This window comes from Podarcis muralis, chromosome 18, assembly GCF_964188315.1.
Source record: "Podarcis muralis chromosome 18, rPodMur119.hap1.1, whole genome shotgun sequence".
Lineage (NCBI taxonomy): Eukaryota > Metazoa > Chordata > Lepidosauria > Squamata > Lacertidae > Podarcis > Podarcis muralis.
Window position 1 is genome coordinate 12,833,900 of NC_135672.1, and position 24,100 is coordinate 12,857,999.

General features: G+C 50.2%; 1 protein-coding gene across 3 annotated transcripts in view; it reads right to left on the reverse strand.

Annotated features, from left to right (window-relative positions):
- LOC114588262 (paralemmin-1) overlaps positions 1–20,404 on the reverse strand; it is a 46,061-nt gene extending 25,657 nt beyond the window's left edge. For all 3 annotated transcript variants that reach the window (XM_077921968.1, XM_077921967.1, XM_077921966.1), the window contains exons 1-2: positions 20,270–20,404; positions 1,382–1,430 (exon numbers count right to left, since the gene is read on the reverse strand). In XM_077921968.1, the coding sequence (XP_077778094.1) occupies positions 1,382–1,430; positions 20,270–20,274 (54 nt within the window). In that variant the 5' untranslated portion in view covers positions 20,275–20,404. The remainder of the gene's footprint in view (positions 1–1,381; positions 1,431–20,269) is intronic.
- Positions 20,405–24,100: the final 3,696 nt, after the last annotated feature.

Genomic DNA, 24,100 nt, shown 5'->3' on the forward strand with positions numbered 1-24,100 from the left:
CATCCCCTCCAACATTTCTCCCCTGAAAATAGGGACGTTCTATTTCATCCCCTCCAATGTTTCCCCTGTGAAAATAGGGACGTCCTACTCCATCCCCTCCAACGTTTCTCCCCTGAAAATAGGGAAGTCCTATTCCATCCCCTCCAACGTTTCTCCCGTGAAAAGAGGGACGTCCTATTCCATCCCCTCCAATGTTTCTCCCATGAAAAGAGGGGCGTCCTATTCCATCCCCTCCAACGTTTCTCCCCTGAAAATAGGGACGTCCTATTCCATCCCCTCCAACGTTTCTCCCCTGAAAATAGGGACGTCCTATTCCATCCCCTCCAATGTTTCTCCCCTGAAAATAGGGACGTCCTATTCCATCCCCTCCAATGTTTCTCCCCTGAAAAGAGGGACGTCCTATTCCATCCCCTCCAATGTTTCTCCCCTGAAAATAGGGACGTCCTATTCCATCCCCTCCAACGTTTCTCCCATGAAAAGAGGGACGTCCTATTCCATCCCCTCCAACGTTTCTCCCCTGAAAATAGGGACGTCCTATTCCATCCCCTCCAACGTTTCTCCCCTGAAAATAGGGACGTCCTATTCCATCCCCTCCAATGTTTCTCCCCTGAAAAGAGGGACGTCCTATTCCATCCCCTCCAACGTTTCTCCCCTGAAAATAGGGGCTCCCTAAGGAAAAGCGGGACGTTCTGGGATCAAATCAGAAACTGGGACGGCTTCTGTAAATCTGAGACTGGAAAATGGAGGCACTTGGAGGGTCTGCAGCCTTGAAGTGACTGCCTGGCAGTTCTCAGAGTCTGATGCTTCACCTATGTGCCAAAATAAATGTGAAAAGGAGTCGGTTCTCGCGTCCTCGCCCTTCCGTATGGCAGCGGGCCAGGAGAGGGTGTTCCCGGTCACAGGCCCTAACCTGCCAACTCCCCACAGAAGGGGGTGCAGTTTTGGGTGAATGGCGAAGACGCACCCCTTTAACACAGACCCTGGTTATATTTAGCGATTGCGTTCCGTCCTGCAAGTTTCCAAACAGTTCTGAATGTTTTTTCAATGGCCGCAACCTGCCTGGGGAAATCCGGGTGAAGCGCAGGTAATAATTTAAAAGAATAATAACAGGGATGGGGACAATAGCACCAAATGAATCTCGACACAAGCCTGAGATCTTTGTTTAGGCATGTCCTATCAATCCACAGGTCCGTATAGTTCAAGCTCTGGTTTTCCCAGTAGTGATGTATGGAAGTGAGAGCTGGACCATCAAGAAGGCTGAGCTTCTGTTGGGAGCCGCCCAGCGTGGCTGGGGAAACCCAGCCAGATGGACGGGGTATACCGTAAATAAGAAATTATTATGACGATGATCCTTTATTCGGATGCAAAATCAAGGACTTACCGCTATGGCCTGCAGTCTCTCCTGCTGAATTGTACTCGTGTCGATGATCCTGGAGAGGAAGACAAGAGGAAGACTTAAGAAGACGCAGGAACTCAGACTTCAAGGGACACATAAAGGGAAAGGGTAAAGGGACCCCTGACCATTAGGTCCAGTCGTGACCATTAGGTCGCAGCGAAAGCAGCAATCCCTCTTGCTGTTCTGGCTTCTGGGATAGCTGCGCAGCCTGCATTCGCTCCATAAGACGCACACACATTTCCCCTTACTTTTTAGGAGGGGAAAAGTGAGTCTGATAGAGCAAAAAATACGGTACTTGCTATGGTGACGCATTTCTGTGCATTATTCCTCCTATACGCAGTAGACAGACCTTCCAAGTGCCCCTATTTTCCAGGGCAGGGCCAGATTTAGGTTTGATGCGGCCCTCGGCTCCTGAAGGTAACGGGGCCTTTATATGTCCAGCTGTCCTTTGTCCACAACACATTGCCACTGTTTTTTGGTGTTGAATAAAAGCAACATCGGGACGCAGGTGGCGCTATGGGTTAAACCACAGAGCCTAGCGCTTGCCAATCAGAAGGTCGGCGGTTCAAATCCCCGCAATGACGGGGTGAGCTCCCGTTGCTTGGTCCCTGCTCCTGCCAACCTAGCAGTTCGAAAGCACGTCAAAGTGCAAGTAGATAAATAGGTACCACTCCAGCTCTCTAACCAAGGGCCATATTTAGCTTTGATGAGGCCCTCAGCTCCTGAAGGTAATGGGGCCCTTTATATGTCCAGCTGTCCTTTGTCCACAATGAATTGCCGCTGTTTTTTTGTGTTGAATATGTGCTATATGGTCATTTATGGACCTCACAGGTATCTCAAGCCATTTGCACATCACAAAATACGGGGTTTATCAAATAATATGGGTTTTATCAACAAGCGGTGTAAATATATGATGCAAACTACTAATAATTATAAAGAGCAGAATGTCGGCACCCTATATATAGAAAGCAGCAAAGCAGGGATATTTTAGGGAGCAGGCGGGGCCCATGACTTACACCAGAGGAGCCCACACAACACCAAACACGGTTGCTGGATGTAGGTCTTATTTTATTTGTTTTTTATCTTGTATTTTTCAAATGTACATCCAGTCCCCCCCTTTAAATTTTTTTGGGGGCCCCCAAGAGAGTGGGGCCCCAAGCTAGAGCTTGTTTAGCTTATATGTAAATCCGACACTGGCATAAATAGATCAATAGATGATAGATAGATGATAGATAGATAGATTATATTTTGGAAATGTACATCCAGGTTTTTCCCCCCTTTAATTTTTTTGGGGGCCCCCAAGAGAGTGTGGCCCTAAGCTATAGCTTCTTTAGCTTATACGTAAATCCGGCACTGGCTGTTGCTCCAATCTAGCAGACTCTCATGTTTTTATTACTGAAATAAAGCTGTTTTTTTCCTTTTCTTTTCTCCACCGCACAAAGCCCCACCATCCTGGGTGGGGGCCAAGGAAAACTCGGGGAGGGGTTTGTATTTCTGTTGTGGGGGCTCAAATACAATGAACCGGACACAGCAGGCGGACATCAAACGACCTCTTCCTTCCCGCATCCGACCCCCCCTTCCCTCCCTCGTCCCTATTCTCCACATTTTTGTAGCTAAATGCAGATACTTCCTCCTCCGTGTGTTGTTCGCCGCTTCCTACGTTGTCCTGCGTGCGAGTGGCGGTGGAAGCCTTCTGCCCCAACCCGCCAAAAAATAACCTCCTCCTGTGCCCTTAAAATGAAGGCGGGAAAAACTTTTCCCAGTTCAAGAGATGCAGTCTTTTTAGCCGAAAAAGCACACACAAACACCCCTGGGAGACAGCCGCTTACATCATTATTAAGATGTTAATTAACCGGGTAGGGAGATTGCTAGAGAGAAAAAGGGATTATATTTTTGCACAGACACACACACACACCAGATAGAAAAAGTTTGCTGAGCCTTGCCCTTGATCATCTCAGTCTCCCTCCTCTGCTCACCTTCCAGCTTCTCAACATCCATCTTAAATTGTGCTGCCCAGAACTGGACACAGGATTCCGGTTGTGGCCTGACCAAGGCAGAATAGACAGCATCTTAAAAAGCAGAGACATCACCTTGCCAACAAAGGTCCATATAGTTCAAGCTCTGGTTTTCCCAGTAGTGATGTATGGAAGTGAGAGCTGGACCAGAAAGAAGGCTGATCACCGAAGAATGGATGCTTTTGAATTCTGGTGCTGGAGGAGACTCTGGAGAGTCCCATGGACTGCAAGAAGATCCAACCTCTCCATTCGGAAGGAAATCAGCCCTGAGTGCTCACTGGAAGGACAGATCCTGAAGCTGAGGCTCCAAGACTTTGGCCACCTCATGAGAAGAGGAAAAGACCCTGATGTTGGGAAAGATGGAGGGCACAAGGAGAAGGGGACGACAGAGGACGAGATGGTGGGACAGTGTTCTCGAAGCTACCAGCATGAGTTTGACCAAACTGCGGGAGGCAGTGGAAGACAGGAGGGCCTGGCGTGCTCTGGCCGAGGGGGTCACAAAGAGGTGGATACGACTAAACGACTCAACAACAACAAATGACGTCCCTTGATCTGAACCCTAGACGTCTGTTGATGCTCATGTTGGCTCATGTTCAGCTTGTGGTCCACCAAGACCCCCAGATCCTTTTTGCATGTCCTGCTAATAAGCCCGGTGGCCCGCATCCTATACTTGTGCCTCTGGTTCTTCCTGCCTAAGTGCAGAACCTGGCCTTTGTCCCTATGGAAATTCGTTTGGTCAACTTGTGTAGTTCCTTCCTTTAGCCGGTGGCGTTGTGCGGGCCGAATTCTTGCCTGCTATTTTTGGCGATCCCTTGTAGCCGAGTAATAAATAATAATAATAATACTAATAATTTATTATTTATACCCCACCTATCTGACTGGGCTTCCCCAGCCACTCTGGGAGGCTTCCAACAAAATATTAAAATACCGTAATGCATCAAACATGTAAGATTGTCTTCCATAAACACGGTCTTAACCGTGAGTCCGTATGCGACAGTGAAGGCCAATCAGCGGCGTAGCGTGGGTTGTCAGCACCCGGGGCAAGGCAAGTAATTTGCGCCCCCTAACCCCTAACCTGCCGCCGCTGCCAGCTTCTTCTTGCTGCTGCCTGGGCTGGGGTATTTACGGTAAGGTAGCCACGGCGGCGGCGGTGGGTCCGTGTCAGGTGATCTGAGACGAGTTGCCGCTGGCGCTGCCGCCCAAACGACGCCACTTGCCCAGAGGAGGGCAGAGAGGCGAGGAAAATGCAACATGCCCCAGCAGCTGCAGCAGCGGCGGCGATGGGGCTGTGAGGAGGGGCTGCCTGGCACGCCCTCTGCAGCCCTGACGCGCGGGGACCGCGGTGAGCGCTGAGAGCCGCTGCCAGCTCGTCGGTTCCATGAGACATGGGGCTCTGCTACAGCCTGCGCCCGAGGCTCTTCGGCGACTCCGGAGGCGGCGAGCGCGCCCCCCAGATGTTGCGCCCGGTGCGGCCGGCCCCCCCTGCACCCCCCACACTACGCCACTGAGGCCAATTCTGGATCCCCACATCCTTCCACGGTGGGGACATTGGTTTCCGGGCGGGAGTTGATCCCGGTGTGGATTTGCCAAGCGTGCCTTCCTCTTAGCACGTTTCTCCCTCTTGTCCTGAGTTCGAGTGTCTTCAAAGCCCACGACACCTTTGGTCAAGGCTGTTCTCCAACTGAAGTGCTCGCAGGCCAGTGTTTCCCAGTTGCCGGTGTTTATACTACATTTTTAAAGATTTGCCTTGAGAGAGTCTTTGAACCTCTTTTGCTGACCGCCAGCATTACGCTTTCCATTTTTAAGTTCGGAATAGGGAAGTTGCTTCAGCGGGTATCCGCACAACATGACCGGTCCGATGAAGTTGATGTCGCTTCGACACTGGCGATTTTTGCTTCTTCCACTTTGGTCCTGGGTTCAAATTCTGACGTGCCGAGTGATGTGGGCCACATGGCCACCAGATGCCGCTGCTGAGATGAAAAATACACCCATCCCTTTCAGATCTTCTTCCTGCGGTTGAATTCCAGAGGGAATGGAAAACTCCTGACAAGGCCGAGATTTGGACATGTCAAAATGCACTCTCTCTCTCTCTCATCTTTCCACCCCCACCAGAGCAGAAGCCATCCAGCCCCTTCTCCCTCTCCGCCAAGGAAGCCACTTAGCCGTAATTTATAATGCTCAGGGAGGAGGGTGATGAGGATGTCGTTGCCGTGGCAACAGAGATTAGCCCGGCAACGAAAGATGCTCTGGGGGAGTGAAGGAAGTGGCCTTCAGATGAGACTTATCTCACAAATAAATATACCCAGAGGAGGGAGCGGCGTCTGGAACAAGCGGCGTCTCTCGCACACACTTCCCAGCAGCTCTCTCTGCTGCCCTAGGGTCCTGGCAGGGTGCTCCAACCACTATACAGCACTGCCTCTCAAGGTGAGGAATAAATGATCATTAAGACCACTTGCGGGTGCCGCTGTAGGTTAAACCACAGAGCCTAGGACTTGCCGATCAGAAGGTCGGCGGTTCGAATCCCCGCCACAGGGTGAGCTCCCATTGCTCAGTCCCTGCTCCTGCCAACCTAGCAGTTCAAAAGCACACCAGTGCAAGTAGATCAATAGGTACCACTCCGGCGGGAAGGTAAACGGTGTTTCCGTGCGCTGCTCTGGTTCGCCAGAAGCGGCTTAGTCCTGCTGGCCACGTGACCCGGAAGCTGTACGCCGGCTCCCTCGGCCAATAAAGCGAGATGAGCGCCGCAACCCCAGAGTTGGCCACGACTGGACCTAATGGTCAGGGTTAAGACCACTTGTAAGGGCAAATTCAGTCCCCAAAGCCTTGTCCGCAACACAGCCCAGGACTCCCCACCATGACGGCACCCCACACATGTAGCCTACCAAGGTACCGCTGCCTATCCCTGGGGGAGACAAAGGACTCTGTTGCCCCTTTCTCCATGGGCGCAAATAAATAAATAAATAAATAAATAAATAAATAAATAAATAAATATATTCCCCCCCCCCCAGCCACTCTGGGTGGCTTCCAACAGAATATTAAAATACAATAGTCTATTAAACATTAAAAGCTTCCCTAAACAGGACTGCCTTGATATATCTTCTAAAAGGTGACCCGGAAACTACAACTAATCCAGAATGCGGCAGCTAGACTGGGGCCTGGGAGCGGCCGCTGGGACCACATAACACCAGTCCTGAGAGATCTGCATTGGCTACCAGTACGTTTCCGAGCACAATTCAAAGTGTTGGTGCTGACCTTTCAAGCCCTAAATGGTCTGGTAGACCTGAAGGAGCGTCTCCACCCCCATCGTTCAGCCCGGACACCGGGGTCCAGCTCCGAGGGCCTTCTGGTGGTTCCCTCCCTGCAAGAAGTGAGGTTACAGGGAACTAGGCAAAGGGCCTTCTCGGTGGTGGCGCCCGCCCTGTGGAACGCCCTCCCATCAGATGTGAAGGAAATAAGCAGCTATCTGACTTTTAGAAGACGTCTGAAGGCAGCCGTGTTCAGGGAAGTTTTAATGCTGTATTGTTTTTAACACTGGATTGGGAGCCGCCCAGAGTGGCTGGGGAAATTCAGCCAGATGGGCGGGGTATAAATTTGTTGTTGTTGTTGTTGTTGTTGTTGTTGTTGTTGTTGTAAAAGGTCTCGCCCATCTCTCCCCGGGACAAAGGGCTCTCTTCCCCATTTCTCTCCGGGAACAAAGGTCTCCTCCATCTCCCCCGGGTACAAATATCTCACTTGCCTATGTCTCCCTGCCCTGGGGGCAAAAGCACCCTTCCCTTTGCAGCTGGACAGGGGGTGACCATTGTCCCACCTGCCCCAGAACCCCCCCAGCACCGGATATCTTCCGGAAATCCTCTATTCCGTCTCGTTTTCCACCGGCTTCTTTGCCATGCGCCGAGCCCTGCCCCAAACAAAACAGCCCTTCTCTCCCTCCATCTGTGCAGAGCCTTGAACCCAAGATTTATCTACCCCTCCAGCTTTTATTTGGGGTGGGGGTGGCGAACCACCTGCTGCGAAAGGGAGCAGAGATGTGGATCTCCCTGGGTGATGATTTCCAGAGGAGCCTAATCTTTGCAGCCACAACCCGCCCTATGATCTCACCCAGCCAAGGTTCAGCGGAAAAACAATTGCAGATATATATATATATATATATATATATATTTCCCGGGCGTGGGGGGGGGGGGCGAGGGAAACTTTGATGGAGAAAGGATGGCTTGGTGTGTGTGTGTGTGTGTGTGTGTGTGGTTGTTGTTGTTTTAAAAAAGAGAGAAACTATTGGCAATTTTGTTCTGCGTCGTTCAGGCAGGAACAAGGGCTGGAGGTGCCAAGTGTGACTAACAGGATAAGTGCTTGTGTGTGTGTGTTTTCGTACGCACGTCTCAAGCCTGGTGTGATTTGCTTCCCAGCCAGAGATGGAACAGACGAATCGCTCGGGAGAGGAGGCGAGGAGGCAGCTGGTTTCTAAATGCATCTGGGAAAGGGATGGGAGACTTGAACTCAGGACACAGGGCAGTTGGGGAGAGCGCTGGACCAAAGGGGTTCTATAGGGGAACCAGAATTCACCCGCTACTTTGGCCAGTCAGTATCCCTGTCTCCACCCCATTGTCCAGGCCGGACACCGGGGTCCAGCTCCGAGGGCTGTCTGGCGGTTCCCTCCCTGCAAGAAGCGAGGTTACAGGGAACCAGGCAGAGGGCCTTCCATCACCTCCAACGTTTCTCCTGTGAAAATAGGGATGTCCTATTCCATCCCCTCCAAAGTTTCTCCCCTGAAAATAGGGACATCCTATTCCATCCCCTCCAACGTTTCTCCCCTGAAAATAGGGACATCCTATTCCATCCCCTCCAACGTTTCTCCCCTGAAAATAGGGACATCCTATTCCATCCCCTCCAACATTTCTCCAATGAAAATAGGGACGTCCTATTCCATCCGCTCCAACATTTCTCCAATGAAAATAGGGACGTCCTATTCCATCCCCTCCAACGTTTCTCCCCTGAAAAGAGGGACGTCCTAAGGAAAAGCAGGACATTCTGGGACGGCTTCTGTGTGTCTGCGACTGTCCCTGGAAAACAGGGAGCCTTGCAGGGTCTGTATTCTGCTTACAAATTTGCCAACACCCCACAACCTCGTGGGGCTCGCAGCTTTGTAAAGAAATTGCAGATGTGATGTCCTGTTGATCTCTCTCTCTCTCTCAGACAATTCCACTCAGCTGACGAGCAAAATATTTCCCCCCTACTTGCTGATGTGGGGCGTTTTTCCTTTTTATTCCAGGACCGTAGGGAAAGGTCTAGCGGCCTTTTGTCTCTCTCCACACCCCTAACGCGGAACAATAATGTTTGTTTGCCGGCCTGCCCTGGCCAGTTTCTCATTATATCATCGCCAAACGATGCGTTTTTAAAACGACGCCCCCTTCTGCACCCTCGCTCTTGCACAACAGATTATCTGGCACGTGTGTTACGCCAAGGGGAGCTGGTCCCAGTTTGCCCAATAAACCAGTTTATTCTCAGAAGCAAAGTCCTGGGTGCGAGTTTTGGACACAGCCAAATAAAGGATCATCGTCATAATGATTTCTTATTTATACCCCGCCCATCTGGCTGGGTTTCCCCAGCCACTCTGGGCGGCTCCCAACAGGATATTAAAAACACAATAAAATATCAAACATTAAAAAGCTTCCCTAAACAGGGCTGCCTTCAGATGTCTTCTAAAATTCAGATACTGAGGTCCAGCTGACCTTGAAAGCCTTAAATGGCCCAGTAGACCTGAAGGAGCGTCTCCACCCCGGACACCGGGGTCCATCTCCCAAGGCCTTCTGGCGGTTCCCTCCCTGCGAGAAGCGAGGTTACAGGGAACCAGGCAGAGGGCCTTCTCGGTGGTGGCACCCTCCTATCAGATGTCAAGGAGATAAACAACTATCTGACTTTTCCATCCCCTCCAACGTTTCTCCGCTGAAAATAGGGACATCTTATTCCATCCCCTCCAATGTTTCTCCCCTGAAAACATTGCCCCCCCCCCTTCTCCAGTCTCCTGAAATCCCCCCCCCCCCCCCGTTTAGGGGTGTGGGGCACAATTTGGATCCAGTCCATATTTAAAGGGAAACCGATCTAATGGTTCGGGGCAGGGTGGGGATATGAGAACGGAAACCCAGCCCTAGTTTGAAATTCCACAGTTCTCTAAATTTTGCAATGTGGTCATTGCTGGATTGCTCCATAATTCCCTTGGCCTGAGACCACCAGGGTAAGCACCTAAAAAATTTGCTCTCCCAAATCTGCAGACCTCCTTCATGTTAGTTGTTCTTGGTCGCCCAGACCCTCTGCATTGAGGGATCTGCAAAGGTACTTGGTTCTCAAATGTAATCCGTTCGGGAAATTCCGTTCCAAAACCAAAGCGTTCCAAAACCAAGACGTGCTTTCCCATAGAAAGAAAAGCAAAACGGATTAATCCGTTCCAGACTTTTAAACACAACCCCTGAAACAGCAATTGAACATGGATTTTCACTATCTAACGAGACCACCGATCCATAAAACGAAAGCAATAAACAATGTACTGCAGTCACACAATCAATCCATCCATTCCACCCAGTCACAAAAACGAAGCGAAAGAGCCACAAAAACGCAAAATAAATAGCAAAAAAACAGGCAGACCTCGGCGTGACACTCAAATGGGAAGCGTGGCACTCAAAGTGGCGCACGTTCGGCTTCCAAAAAAAGTTCTCAAACCGGAGCACTTCCTTCCATGTTTGCAATGTTTGGGTTCCAAGCTGTTTGAGTACCAAGGCATTTGAGAACCAAGGTACCCCTGTATTAAAAGTAAAGGTAAAGGGACCCCTGACCATTAGATCCAGTCGTGGCCGACTCTGGGGTTGGGGCGCTCTTCTCGCTTTATTGGCCAAGTTAGCCGGCGTACAGCGTCCGGGTCATGTGGCCAGCAGGACTAAGCCGCTTCTGGCGAACCAGAGCAGCGCATGGAAACGCCGTTTACCTTCCCACTGGAGCGGTACCTATTTATCTACTTGCGCTTTGAGGTGCTGTTGAACTGCTAGGTGGGCAGGAGCAGGGACCGAGCAACGGGAGCTCACCCCATCGATTCGAACCACCGACCTTCTGATCGGCAAGCCCTAGGCTCTGTGGTTTAACCCACAGTGCCACCCGCGTCCCTCCACCTATCCCTGTCTCCCGCGCCACTATGCCTGCCTTGCTCTGCCACCGATAGCTATTGGACCAGCTGGAGGGACTTATAAACTCCTCAAAATGTAGGCTCTACAAGGATGTAGCTGTGTGCCTTTTTTAATTCCCCAGGCATCACCCACATTGAGCCAAAATTGATGGACCTTCTTTGCTCTGATGTGATTTTGACCTTTCTAGTGTTGCGGCTTGCAGCAGGGAGCCAGAGGGTAAGGAAAATATCCCTGCAGAGGCTAGGCACTTCTCTTCCTTTCCTTCAACGTGGTTACGACTTCAGGCTAGTGATTTCCCCACCAAAAAAAAACATCCTGATGTGATCTTGCGACGGGGAATTAACATCACGCAACCCTATAAGCGTGCTTACTCGGGGGCAGGTCCCCAGCTTACTCCCGAGTAAGCCCTGCAGGCTCAGAACTTGAGGAATTGCCCTCTGCGGCTGGTTGTGGGGGTTTTTTTGGTGGTGGTGGGGAAACAGAGGCAGAAGCAATGATGTCCGCCCTCGGCTGCAGCAGAAACAGCGGCTTTCATTCATAAATTCGCTCAGTGTGGTGGGAAAGAATCAACACGACTCAAATGCCTCCAGCAGGCCTGCCTGGAAATAATAATTAAGGGGGGGGGGATCCAGCTCCTTTTCCGCCTTCTCCTCCTCCCCCAACCAGCCTCTTCCATCAAATATTCATGGCCTCCATTTTCCCCGGGTTCCACCAGCGAAGCATCTCTCTCCACCGCCGTCCTCCTAATGCATCTGCCGCGATTCGAAGGCCGCCTGCAATCTCTCGTCTCCTCTTTAGCTTGGTGGAAAGAGAACCGCCAGGGTGGGAAGGGGGGCAAAACACGGCTTGGTTGGAGACGCTGCGAAATCAGGGTGGCAAGGGGGCTTCCGGCCGTGGACCCAATAGATGTTAGGGTAGTTGGGACCGTCCCCACCAGGATTCGCACTCGCACCCCAAGAGCAGTCTGTAGCCGTGGAGGGTCCATAGCTGCACACCCTCAAGGGGAGTCTGTAGCCACGCCCCTGAGGAGTGTAGCCACGCCCATGAGACTGTAGTCGCGCCCCTGGGAGTCTATAGCCACGCCCATGAAAAGTCTGTAGCCACGCCCATGAGATTGTAGCCACGCCTCTGAGAGGTCTGTATACTACCCACACCGCTGGGTAGTATAGCCACGCCCCTGGGAATCTATAGCCACACCCCTGAGGAATGTAGCCACGCCCATGAGACTGTAGCCACGCCCATGAGACTGTAGCCACTCCCCTAGTGAGTCTATAGCCACGCCCATGAGTCTGTAGCCACTCCCCTAGGGAGTCTGTAGCCATCCTGCTAACCCAAACACCTTGTTACACAGAATTTCCTTCCATTTTTCCATCTTGGATTTTCAGAAACCCATTATTGAAGTGCAGGGGTTTTCGTTTGCAAAGTATTTTGCAAGGCCATGGTTCCCAAACGTCTTGGTTCTCAAACAACTTGGAACCCAAACACTGCAAATCGAGAAGGAAATGTTCCGGTTTGCAAACGTTTTTCGGAAGCCGAACATGCTCTGATTTGAGTGTCACGCCGAGGCCGGTCCGTTTTTGCTATTTATTTTGCGTTTTTGCAGCTTTCCTGTTTTGTTTTTGTGACTGTGTGGAACCCAGTCCAGCTACTGATGGATTGATTGATTGTGCGATTGCGATACATCATTTATTGCTTTCATTTTATTGCTTTCATTTTATGGATCAACAGTCTCGTTAGAGAGTCAAATTCACGTTAAATTGCTGTTAAATTGCTGTTTTTAAATTCACGTTAAATTGCTGTTTTTAAAAGTCTGGAACAGATTGATCCGTTTTGCATTGCTTTCCATGGGAAAGCGTGCCTTGGTTTTGGAACACTTTGGTTTTGGAACGGAATTTCCGGAACGGATTAAGTTTGAGAACCAAGGGACCACTGTATTGGGGCTGACACCTGGGCAGAGGTGCCCAGGCTTGTGGGCGCCTATGGTTTCCTCTTTGCCTGGGCTGTTGGAGGACCAAACGGGACACAGCTCTCAGACCCTCCCGGCGGAAGGAAGGACCGTTTGGGACCCGGGTGCGAAACGAAACGGAGAGGACGGGCTGCTTTGCATTGCAGAGGGGAGTCGTGGCCAGGCGGCAGTTCGGAAGACTGGGAAAAGCTCCTACAGACTCAGCATAACCCAAGCTGACCTTGCTTAGAGAAATCTGCTGGTTCAGCAACTATCTCAGCTGTGAAGGGAATGTTTCGAGAGAGAGAGAGAGAGAGGCAGAGGGCTGGCTGGCTATCCGGCCTCATTTTCAGCCATTCAGAGCCCCGTGGACAATGGGCAAGCGAAGCCCATTTAGTTCCGCCTCATTGTGCACAAGAGAAGGGAAGGTTCTGGATTCGAATCACGCTTTATTGATGGATTTCGCCACGGAGCGCCTCTTCCCCACTAGGGACAGCCAAAACTGCAATTTCTGCCACGTTAAAGCACAGTGACGCCACTCAAAATCGCCACAGCTTCTTCCCTTAAGGCAGGCGTGTACAAAGTCCGTTTTGGGGGCCAAATTGCAATTTATTTTCTGGGGTCAAATCCTAGTAAAAGCTCAACAGCTTTGGGGTAAAATCATAAGGCAGCCCTGCCTTAAGGGATTCTGGGAGTTGTAGTTTTTTAAGCGTTTTCTGGGTCTTAGTAGAACTCTTTTATTCCCATCCCTGAGCTCCAATTCCCAGAATGTTTCAACAGTCATTTCCTCTTCGCAGCAGAGAACTCTGGGAACTGTAGTTCCGGGAGGGGACGAAGGGAGTCTCCAAACAACTGGCTGTCTCAAACTACAGTTCCCAGAATTCTTTGGTGGGAAGCTATGACGGTTCAAAGCAGCATCGCTCTGTAAATGCGACCTCAGTTTCTCATGTATCCGGTCTTCATTTCTCCTTCGGTTTGCAATTTTTTCTTTTAAAAGTCCTCGTGAAAATTCACCAGCGGTTTCATGTGATTTTATTCTAATGCACCCATTTTAGGATCCAGTTTTCCTTAAAATACAGTTTTCCTTAAAATACAGGTTTCCACAAAACTGTTCCCCGCAATACAATACATTCCTTGCGCCTTCTTTTCGACAACCACGCATTTTAATACATGGTTTAGCCTAGGAGGGATTGCTGCTTTCACTGCACAGTGATCCCTCTTGCTGTTCTGGCTTCTGAGATTCAGAATATTATTTTTTCTTGTTTTCCTCCTCCAAAAACTAGGTGCGTCTTGTGGTCTGGTGCGTCTTATAGAGCGAAAAATACGGTAAATAGCGAACGCACCAATTAACAAATAAATAAAGTTCACAGCAGAGGGAACTGAACTGCAGCTATTTTCTCCATGATTGTGGGGGAAAGCAAATTTTAGCTTTGGTGTAGCCCGTTTCCCACAGCGCTCCAGACAGATGGCATTCCGAGGTAGACTGTTCCTGGAAAAGGAGGGTCCATTTGGTTCCACCGCCAGGGGCCTCAGAAATAGCGCCCGGGTGGAATTTCTGAAAATCTCAGAAATGTGCTGGGGAAAACCCAGATGACCCAGTGTCAGAAGTGTTGATTTCCCCCTCCACGAAGGTTCTTAGAAATAGCTCAAAAAGTTTGTGGGGGGGTTTTTTGGTGGGGGGAGATATTGGGGGAGGGAAGGGCTCAACAAATTTGTCACACACAAAAAAGGACCCTATAATAGTCAGGTCCGTGAAAAGCTCAAGAGACGACGACCCGACAGCCGGGGAAGGAAGCCTAAGAAGGTAAGAAAATGCAATTCTCTGCGTTTGGGATCCCTGCTTCGGATCTCCAGCAACCGGCATTCAGAGACAGGCTGCTTTTGCCCGGTGAGATAGACTGTGCCTGAACCTGGAGGCTCTATTTTGCAAAAACGTCTAACCGCGGCCGAAACCTCCTTGCTTCTCCTTCGCGAAGTTGTCTAATCCGCTTTTAAAGCTATCTGATTCCCGGTGGCAACAAAAACAAAACAAATGCGTGATTCTGCAAGGCGGCTTTTTGCAAAATAATTCTGGGCCAAGTTACTAGGCCACGTGAAGATTCGCCGGCCTGTTTGCCCTTGGGTTGAGCGTTTGGGGTCTGAAAGGGGGCGATGAAGCGGAAGGGAAGGGGTTTTCCCGGAGCTACTCCCTTGCTTCGAAGCTGTTTCTAAAACACGAATCAGGTGGTATATAAATTTTAATAAGATCTAAACAAACATGCACTGGGAAGCTACGGGATAAACTTCGCTGTTGTGCAATGCTCAGAAAACAACCCCCTTTAGCTGCGATGCCTGCGTTGCGTGGGGTTGGGCTAGATGACCGCATGGGGTCCCTCGCATACAATTCTACGGTTCTGTGAGTCAAAAAAGCAACGCTCTCTGGAGCCCGGGGAACCAGTTTGCAGGTGTAGAGAAGGAGGAGAAGCTGAGTGGCTGATTGGATCTGCTTTAATCTCTCTGGGAAGCAGGTGGGAGCCTAACTGAAACCCACACTAATGAGATCTGGCCGAAGTTAAGAAACTAGTTGCAGGAGAGTCCGGCCCCTGAGGAGCCAGCAGGCCCAGTGGTTAAGACTTGCAAGGCTGTCGCACAGGACTAGGGATTGGGGCAGGCAGTGGAATTCAGATTCGAGCCACCTTTTAAAGCGAATCCACCCAGTTGTACTTTGCAAAACAGAGGCCGACGCTTTTCGAACTCTGAATTTTGCAGCCAAGTCACGTGCCCAAAATAAATGCACAGACCAGGGGAAAAGTGTGTGTGTGAAGATGCACACATTGGAACTGGGAACGTTCAGCCGAATCGCAACCCCCAAGGAGCGTCCGCTGGGAGAAATTCACCCCGGAAGTGCCGGCGAACTCTCGGTGGCATTTATTTGCCATTTGGTAAAAGGTAAAGGGACCCCTGACCTTTAGGTCCAGTCGTGGACGACTCTGGGGTTGTGGCGCTCATCTCGCTTTACTGCCCGAGGGAGCTGGCGTACAGCTTCCGGGTCATGTGGCGAGCAGGACTAAGCCGCTTCTGGCGAACCAGAGCAGCGCACGGAAACGCCGTTTACCTTCCCGCCGGAGTGGTACCTATTTATCTACTTGCACTTTGAGGTGCTTTCGAACTGCTAGGTTGGCAGGAGCAGGGACCGAGCAACGGGAGCTCACCCCGTCATTGCGGGGATTTGCACCGCCGACCTTCTGATCGGCAAGCCCTAGGCTCTGTGGTTTAACCCACAGTGCCACCCGCGTCCCTTGCCATGTGGAGCTGGATGCAAAATGGGGCACCCCTACACATAGAATTGTAAGAGTTGGAAGGGACCCCAGAGTTTCTTTGCAATGAAGGAATAAATTTGTTTTTCTGTTCTTCCCGAAAAGTTAGGTCCCAAACCACCAAATTCTGGAAAAGGAGGGGATTTCAGGAAGGACAACCTGAAAGTATGAAGTCTAGAACTGACTTGCCTCTGAAATTAGCAGATTCCTCTTCTCTGGAGGCCTTGAGTAAGTTTGACCCAAAGTAGTTCATTTTTTTTACGGGGGCTTAAGAGATGTTATAGGGAGGCGGGTGGCACTGTGGGTTAAACCACAGGGCCTAGGGCTTGCCGATCAGAAGGTCAGCGGTTCGAATCCCCACGACGGGGTGAGCTCCCGTTGCTCAGTCTCTGCTCCTGCCAACCTAGCAGTTCGAAAGCACGTCAAAGTGCAAGTAGATAAATAGGTACCGCTCTGGCAGGAAGGTAAACGGCGTTTCCGTGCGCTGCTCTGGTTCACCAGAAGCGGCTTAGTCCTGCTGGCCACATGACCCGGAAGCTGGACGCCGGCTCCCTCGGCCAGTAAAGCGAGATGAGCGCCGCAACCCCAGAGTCGGCCACGACTGGACCTAATGGTCAGGGGTCCCTTTACCTTTAAGATATGTTATGATGCTCAGTGAACTTGCCCAGCCAAATGCCCAAAAGGGGACGACAAATCTGTTAATTTCACTTCCACTCATTTTCCTCATTTTTAAAGAAACATTCTCATGGAAATCCTTCAGGATTTCAGGCCCCCAATGCACGATATGTTTAAAGGAGCACCACGCCACTTTAAAGAGAGTCTTGGGAACTGTAGTTTCTTACAGGTGCTGAGAGTCGTTAGGAGACAGACAGACACACCCCGGTTCATCTCCAGGAGCTAAAATTCCCAGTGTGGTTTTAAGAAAACCAATCCCTCTTCCCAGAGAGCTCTGGGAATTGTAGTTCTGGGATGGAAATGCAGGATTTCCTAACAACCCACGAACAAACTACAGTTTCCGGGATACTTTGTTATGTTGCTGCTTCGAATGCATAGTGAAGAAGGGACCTTATTTGTACTAAACAGACCCGTTTCCTTATGCAATTTTGCCTAATGCAAACATTTGGTTCGCTGAACGCATTCCTTCGCGTAGAAATCTTGACTGTAAGCTGCCGGGGGCAGAGACCTGTGCCTGTTTTGGCACATGCAACTCTACCAAACTCCCGTGATTGCGATGGCACGCTAGAGGCAACCTCTAGATACAGCAGGACAAACGTGGAAATATAGGCAGGGTCAAAAGCCAAGACAATTTGGAAGATATCTTGCAAGGCGCTTACGAGAAACAAACCAGGGATCTAAACCAAATTGCAGGAAATTAGCGGGGGGGAGGTTCCTAATTTGCTCCCCTGCAGGGAAAAAAACTCCTTGGAAGATTTACCCGAAAAACTGGGACCTTATTAGAAACCCTATGGCCTGTTTTATTTTTTTAAAAGGCTTTCTGGTTCTTTCTCCCATGGGAGTGTATCAAATCTGATGCAAACGCTTCTTTTCTTTTCTATCTCTCCAGAACAGGAGGGAGGCTCCAAGGAACAGGGGATGTGCTCCCACTACGTCACGGAACGTCCACAAACATTCGGGGCGGGCACACACGTTGCCGAAAGCCCCGGACCCCCACAGCCGCCGCCGGCCTGGAGCTGGGAGCGAATCCTTTGCTGTGGAAATGTAATCCTTCTCTTTCTCTCTCTCTCGCTCTCTGGTGCATGCTGATGTCAAGACAACTCTCTGGGCTAGATCTCCCGGGAGATTCTGCCTGGCGCCAGCAAATCCTCATGGAGGCTGCTGGGGAAAGCACAAATTATTTTTTTGTTCTCAGAAAGGAGAAGGCAGGGGTGCAGATAAGCAGCTTTACAGAGGTGCCGACTCCCTGAACCCCCCGCGAAATTCCCCACGGAGCAGCGAGGCACCCACAAAATTTCGGTGCCACCAGGGGAAAAACGAGGCTTTATTTCACCCAGTTTGGCACCCACAGGCCAGTCGCAGCCCCCTGGAGGCTTCAAAAACCCCCGACTAGCCCTCCTGTAAGATACGGCCATGCCAGAGCTGTGCCTGCTGCATGGCACCCCCCCACACACAAAATTGTGGGTCAAAGCTGGCACTCCTGGGAAGCCAGCTGCCAAGGTGTTCCCATTCATGCCAGCCTCCCCTTCCAAATTTGTGCCGGGCGAGGTTTCAAGTGAGGGGGGAATCCCAGGACGCTCTTTCAGACTGGGTGGGCCGGGAAAGACCCCGGTGGGGGGAATATCCTGGCAAAGGCCTGGTTGCCGGTACTGACAGAGGTCTCGCCGAGAGAGATTCACAAAGGCAGCTCTGTCGTTCCTTTCGCTGGGCCCAAGTATCCGAAGTCCTGTTTCTGTGCCAGAGAAGGTTCCTCCATCGAGATATTTGGTCTGGAAACCCCAACGGTTTGTTTTATGTTTTTTTCTACAAAACCATCCACAGATCAGCACCATGCAGAAGTTGAAATGAATGTTTCGAGGGCTCAGGGAGTAAGATTTCTGGGTTCAGGCCCCTTTAAAAAATGACACAGGGCCAGTTTCTAGGGCTGCATTTCCAATGAATGACGCTCTTTGCTTTTAATTGTTCTTTTTCTACGATTCAATCCTGCCTGTGGCGGCCCGCTGGTCTCATCTGTACCTCTGTGTCCGTTTCCAACATTTTAGATACAGTGGTACCTCGGGTTAAGTACTTAATTCGTTCCGGAGGTCCGTTCCTAACCTGAAACTGTTCTTAACCTGAAGAACCACTTTAGCTAATGGGGCCTCCAGCTGCCACCGCGCCGCCAGAGCACAATTTGTGTTCTCATCCTGAAGAAAGTTCTTAACCTGAAGCACTATTTCTGGGGTAGCGGAGTCTGTAACCTGAAGTGTATGTAACCCGAGGTACCACTGTATTGATATTTGCTGCTACAAATGGTTTCACGCTTGCTTTCAACATTTTAGACGTTTGCCGTTTCGACGTTGCTCTCTGTTCGTGGGGAGCTGCCTCAAGAGAACCGTGGTTTGAAAGGCGGGGTGGAAATCTCCGAAACGAAAATAATAATAATAATGAAAGGAGCCCTGGAGGGCAGCTGCCGGCCAGAGCAGAGCGTCTTGAGCTTGACAGACCCTATATATATATATATATATATATACACACACACACACACACACACACAGTGGTACCTCGGGTTACATACGCTTCAGGTGACATACGCTTCAGGTTAGACTCCGCTAACCCAGAAATATTACCTTGGGTTAAGAACTTTGCTTCAGGATCAGAACAGAAATCGTGCTCCGGCGGCACGGCGGCAGCAGGAGGCCCCATTAGCTAAAGTGGTGCTTCAGGTTAAGAACAGTTTCAGGTTAAGAACGGACCTCCGGAACGAATTAAGTACTTAACCCGAGGTACTATTGTGTATACACACACACACACACACACACACACACACGTCGGGTCTTTCCACAGGCCTAGTAACATATTCCATATGGCCGTCCCAAGCCATTTTGCCGCCCAAGGCAAAGGAAAAGATTCCCCGCCCGATTCCCAACAGGGCCGGCCGCTAGATTTTCAACACAGGAGATGGCCCGGCAGGTTCGCTGGGTTCAGGGAAGCGACTCTGGCCCACGTGGCGGAGAGACAGCTCTGAGCACCTGCAATCCTTCCATCCTCGATGACTGAGAATCTTTCCTCAGCCTGCCTAATGACAGGGCCAGACCTCCTTCCTCTCTCTCTCTCTCTCCCTCTTTCTCTCTCTTCCTCCCTGCCCAAGCCCAATGGAAGATGCCTCGTCTTCTCTGAACGCGCCGGGGCTGCCCTTCCTTTGAAAACAACAACCACCCAAAAAATCAGGATTGGACCGGGGAAGGATGTGGAGAGAGAAGGCAGCCTCTGGGAACCGCCTGAGTCACGGCGAGTGGGGAGGGGGGCGAGGAAAAGGGGGGGGAGATGGGTGGAGGCTGCCACGCAGAATCACGCAGGAAACAAACAACAGGTAAAAAAAAAAAGAAGTGAGGGAGATGGTTCGCCCACATGCCAAAATGCAAACCCCACCAATCGTCCCCAAATCTCTTCCACTGGGGTTCGCAGACCCCTGGCAAGCTCTGCTTTCCCCACCCCAAAACGCAGGGTAGGGTGGAGGGAGGGCAAATCTGAGGTGCGGGAGCCCCCTCGGATTTGGGGGTGTCCATAGAGCCACGTCTCCCCCTTCCTTCCCTCCCTCTGTCCGCGCAAACAAACGCACAACCGCCGCCTGTGCGCCAAACCACCGACGAGCATCAGCCGAGATGGGCTTTGCAGCAAGGGAGAAAAACAGCAAACGCGGAGCTGGGGTGGGGTGTGGGGGGGTTAAGGAGAAAGGTGCACGCAGAAGGAAGGAGGGAAGGAGAAAGGAGCTCGGGGAAGTGAAGACTTACTCCATTTTCCGTGCCGCGGCTGGCGCGCTCCGCTCCTACAGCCTGGCAACCTTGCAAGGTGCAAAGGAGAGAGGGAAGGAGACAGAGAGAGGCTGCCGGGCTGGATTGATCTCGCTCTCCTTTTCCCTTTTTCCCCTCCTCCTCCTCCTCTCTTCCTCCTTCTCCTCCTTCAAGATCTGCGCGTCCCAGGGGCCGCGGAGGAAGGCGGCTGCCGGCAGCAGCAAAGCATCCCCTCCGCCAACCGCTTATTGTCCAAAGCCGACGGTGGATGCGCGAGGAGAGGCTGGCTTGTTATGGAGGAGCGCGGGCTGTGGGTGTCCTTGCGCGCTTTGCAAACCGCACCCCCCCCCCCTCCGTCTCTCTCTCTCTCTCTCTCTCTCTCTCTCCCTCCAGAATCACAACAGCACCTCCTGCCGGCCGAGGCGCGCCGCCGTGCGTCTTTACGCGCAGACTGTCCGCGCGAGTCTTAGGGCGCGCCGGCGCGTCTTCCGCCTGCGCGCACCGCGGCGGCTGCGGGCAGCGCCGGGTTTACCTATAAGCTCAGCAAGCTCTAGCTTAGGGACCCACTTTCTTGCCCCCCCCCAAATTAAAGGGTAAAAAACAACTGGATGTATATTTCCAAAATATAAGATAAAAAACAAACAAAACAGCAACAGTGTTTTGTGTTGCGTAGGCTCCTCTGATGTAAGTCATGGGCCCCACCTGCTCCCTAAAATATCCCTGGTTTGCTCATTCCTATATATAGGGTGCCAACATTCTATTTATAATTATTAGTAGTTTGCATCATATATCTGCACCTCTTATTATTTCAGGTTACAGCAAGTTTCCAGAGACTAGATGATGAGTCTTTGTATATTGTAAAGGAACTTTTGTTACTGCAAAATGCCAATGTGTTTGCATTATTAAGTTTGTTAGGAATCAAAAATCATTTTAAGTTAGAGGTTAATCATTATTTCACTATTAATCTACTTCTTCTTAATTGTATTTCACTATCAATGTACTTCTTCTTAATTGTATTTCAGTCTTCAACAATTACTTTGATAAAAGATATATTTTGTTACGTGTAAATGGCTTGAGATACCTATGAGGTCCATCAATTGCCATATACCATACAGTGGTACCTCGGGTTACATATGTTTCAGGTTACACACGCTTCAGGTTACAGACTCACCCAGAAAATAGTACCCAGAAATATTACCTTGGGTTAAGAACTTTGCTTTGGGATGAGAACAGAAATCGTACTCTGGCGGCACGGCGGCAGCAGGAGGCCCCATTAGCTAAAGTGGTGCTTCAGGTTAAGAACAGTTTCAGGTTAAGAACGGACCTCCGGAACGAAATACAGTAAGTACTTAACCTGAGGTACCACTGTATATTCAATGCAAAAAACAGCGACAATTTGTTGTTGACAAAGGACAGCTGGACATATAAAGGGCCCCATTACCTTCAGGTGCTTAGGGCCTCATCAAACCGTAATCCGGCCCTGCGAGCGACTCTCTTTTGTTCCCCAAAGGAGAGAGAGGTGCATTTCCATATAGGTGCCTGGGCACCCACAAAATTCCCCATGAAGGGAGCCAGGCACCCACAAAATTTGGTGCCAGGGCCAGGCAAGCTGTATGGCACCCACCGGCGGTTTGGCATGTTTCTTTGCAGAGAATCTTCTCAGGGTTCCTTTCTTAAAATAATATTGGGAAAATAAAAATTCCCTTCCTCTCTAGCTGTGGTTTGTTGGAGGGTGTTTTTTAATGCTATTCTGCTTTTGTTTATGTCAATAAACTTTTAATATTTTTCAGGAAAAAACCCACACCTGCATTTCCGAGTGCAATTCAAAGTGTTGAAAGCCCTAAACGGCCCAGTAGACCTGAAGGAGCATCTCCACCCCCATCGTCCACCCTGGACACCGGGGTCCATCTCCCAAGGACCTTCTGGTGGTTCCCTCCCTGCGAGAAGCGAGGTTGCAGGGAACCAGGCAGAGGGCCTTCTCGGTGGTGGGGCCTGCCCTGTGGAACGCCCCTCATCAGGTGTCAAGGAGATAAACAACTCTCTGATGTTTAGAAGACATCTGAAGGCAGGCCTGTTTAGGGAAGTTTTTAATGTTTGATGTTTTGTTGTGGTTTTAATATCCTGTTGGAAGCCGCCCAGAGTGGCTGGGGAAACCCAGCCAGATGGGCGGGGCAGGAATAATTCATTCAAAGACCCTGATGTTGGGAAAGATGGAGGGCACAAGGAGAAGGGGACGACGGAGGACGAGATGGTGGGATAGTGTTTTCGAGGCTACCAGCATGAGTTTGACCAAACTGTGGGAGGCAGTGGAGGACAGAAGTGCCTGGCGTGCTCTGGTCCAGGGGGTCACAAAGAGGCGGACACGACTAAACGACTCAACAACAACACCACCTTACAAAGCTCTCAAGGTGGCATTCACGATTCTCATCCTCTCCATTTCACCCTCACAACAGCCCTGTGAGGTTGTCCCTCCGAATCCAGAAGTGCAGAGAGAGAATTCTTCGGCTCTTCCAGTGAGATCTCGATCTGGTTTCCAAATCCGGAGCAAGCAAGATCCCTGTCTGGAAAGCGATCGAGAACACCCCACCCCTGAACTTGGCGATGAGAGACTAAAGAGGGCCATCTGGGAGGGAAGATGTTTTGATTTAGAGGGGCTTAATCTCTTTTACGAGTTCTTCCGGCCTGGGAATGATGCAATTTCTCAGCAAAACAGATCCTCCCAACTTTAAGCCTATCACAGAAGAAGGGGTCACCGTGAGCCAAGTTGCTGAATAATGCCAGCGGGAGTCCAAAGAGAGAAGGTATTGATGATACTTCACTGGGCAAACAGGACAAAAACAGTAAATAATATGAGGACAAATCGTATGATTTGCCTGCCTATTATTTGTTGCAGAAGCAGAAACAATCGCAACAGCTGGCAAGGCAAGCACTGTGCCCCCTAACCCAAAAAAGTTATTTACATTGGCACCTTGGTTCTCAAACACCTTGGTTCTCAAACGCCGAAAACCCAGAAGTAAGTGCTTTTGGATGTTTTCTGGAAGCCGAACGTCCGACGCAGCTGTCGGCTATTGTTTCCGGGGCGCCTGCGCCAATCAGAACCCGCGCCTTGGTTTCTGAACATTTCAGAAGTCAAACCAAACGGACTTCTGGAATGGATTAAGTTTGGCACTTTTGTTTTTGCTCTTTATTTTGCATTTTTGTTTTTGAGGCTTTTTCGGTTCATTTGTTTTTGTGACTGCGTGGAAACCCAGTTCAGCTACTGATGGATTGATAGTGCGACTGTGGAAATGGATAAAAGCCCCCCATCCAAACAATAACTATCATCAGTGTGGGTAAGGTAAAAAAATAGTTTTTAATTTTATCATCTACAATACTATTTATTTTATAGTACAGTACATTGATTCTTGCTTTCATTTTATGGATCAATGGTCTCGCTAGATAGTAAAATCCATGTCCAATGGCTGTTTTAGGGGTTGTTTTTAAAAGATGTGGAACGGATCAATCCGTTTTGCATGACGTTCTTTGGGAAAGTGCGCCTTGGTTTTGGAACGCTTTGGTTTTGGAATGGAATTTCCAGAACAGATTAAGTTTGAGAACCAAGGTACCAGTGTAATTTGATTTTCCAGTCTTTTTAAGTCGGGACAGCTTCTTGTTTCCTTCTCTGGTCTAACAATATCTAGACTTCCGTCGCGGCATACGTAAAGAATTTCTTTAAAAATTACGGTATAAAAGGAAACTTCTTGGCAGAATTAGACTGAACCTTGCATTGCAGAAATCTAAGTTTGTAGGGAAGTTAACAGAAACTATATAAGAAATATATAAGGTATGCGG